This window comes from Chaetura pelagica, unplaced genomic scaffold (genome assembly GCF_000747805.2).
Source record: "Chaetura pelagica isolate M959 unplaced genomic scaffold, ChaPel_1.0 scaffold1372, whole genome shotgun sequence".
NCBI lineage: Eukaryota > Metazoa > Chordata > Aves > Apodiformes > Apodidae > Chaetura > Chaetura pelagica.
Genome location: NW_009952406.1, coordinates 84,821 through 86,056, shown reverse-complemented (window position 1 = coordinate 86,056; position 1,236 = coordinate 84,821). Strand labels below are relative to the sequence as shown.

Below are 1,236 nucleotides of genomic sequence, written 5' to 3'. Positions count from 1 at the left end.
TCTGGGCTCTCTTGGGTGGGGAAGGATCCACTACCAAATAAAATATGGATTTAAATAAGGGAAAAAAGGGAGGAGGAAAAAGTTCTGGTGGTTTGTGGATTGGAGGGGTGGGGGAAACAACTGGAGGTTCTGGAGATGGTGGAGCTGGAAGCACTTTGTGCCACGGGGGCTGGATTTTGAGATGCTGGAGCTGGTGGAGGATGGAGCAGGTTCAGTGCCACCTGTGATGGTGGGACTCATCCAGGTGATGCCATCAGGCACAGTGGCAGCTGGTGACCAACATGTCCTCAAAGAGGGTGGAGACCAACCTGCCCTCACCATCGTAGTGCATCAGCACCATGGGGTCATAGGCAGCGGGGACGCAGCAGGGCGGGGGGGTGGCTTTGGACAGGGCGTGCACACGGGCCTGGATCTGGGCGTGCATGCTGGCTGCCTTGTAGTTGTGGGGACAGGAACCTTGGCAGAACCTCATGTGGTAGCTGTTGGGGGCGATGATCCAGTCTGACCAGCCGATGTCCTGGAAGGAGACCTGGAGGGTCTTGAGGCAACACTTCCCGTCGCTCTTCCCACATTCCTCATCCAGCCCACGGGCTTTCCTGGACCCTCGACCTCTCCTGGACCCCCGTGCTGTGTTCTCATAGGTTTCCACCTCCAGGACCAGTGTCCCATCCCCTGAGGTGGCCAACATGGCTGAGACATCCGTGGTGAAGCTGAGCTCCAGGTGCAGCGTGTCCCCAGGACCGGTGGCCCAGGGCTGGATGGCTGCTGTGAGGTCCAGGCTTGGGGAATCAGCTCCCAGCTCTTGGCTGTGCAGGAGTTGGGGGGTCCCGTGAGCCCCTTCCAGAGTGTAGATGCTGACCCGGGGGGGCACCGAGGTGTTGAGCAGGGACATGCCAGGGGATGTCAGGGTTTGGCGGAAGAGTTTCAGCTCCGCCTGCACCACCTGGAGCTGCCGGTGGAAAGACTCGGTGCGGGAGAGGAGGAGGTGGTACCGGTAGGGACCGCGGGGGCCTGGGGGGCTCTGGGGGTCCTGGTGTCCTTGGGGGTCTGGGTGTCCCCAGGGGATGTCGGGCTGGCGCAGCACTGTGGGGACAGGGAGGACAGGCAGGTGAGAACCAGCAGGTCACCCCACCAGCCCCCTGAGCAGCCAAACCGCTGCTTCCAGGAAACCACCCAGATCCCGAGGGGTCGGGGAGATCCAGCCCCATCCTCAGCCCCACATCACACACCGTCCCT

General features: G+C 61.7%; 1 protein-coding gene across 1 annotated transcript in view; it reads right to left on the bottom strand.

The window, feature by feature from the left end:
• Positions 1-253: 253 nt before the first annotated feature.
• GDF15 (growth differentiation factor 15) overlaps positions 254-1,236 on the bottom strand; it is a 21,618-nt gene continuing 20,635 nt past the window's right edge. Inside the window, exon 2 of the mRNA XM_010008215.1 lies at positions 254-1,083. Coding sequence (XP_010006517.1) covers positions 254-1,083 — 830 coding nt within the window. The remainder of the gene's footprint in view (positions 1,084-1,236) is intronic.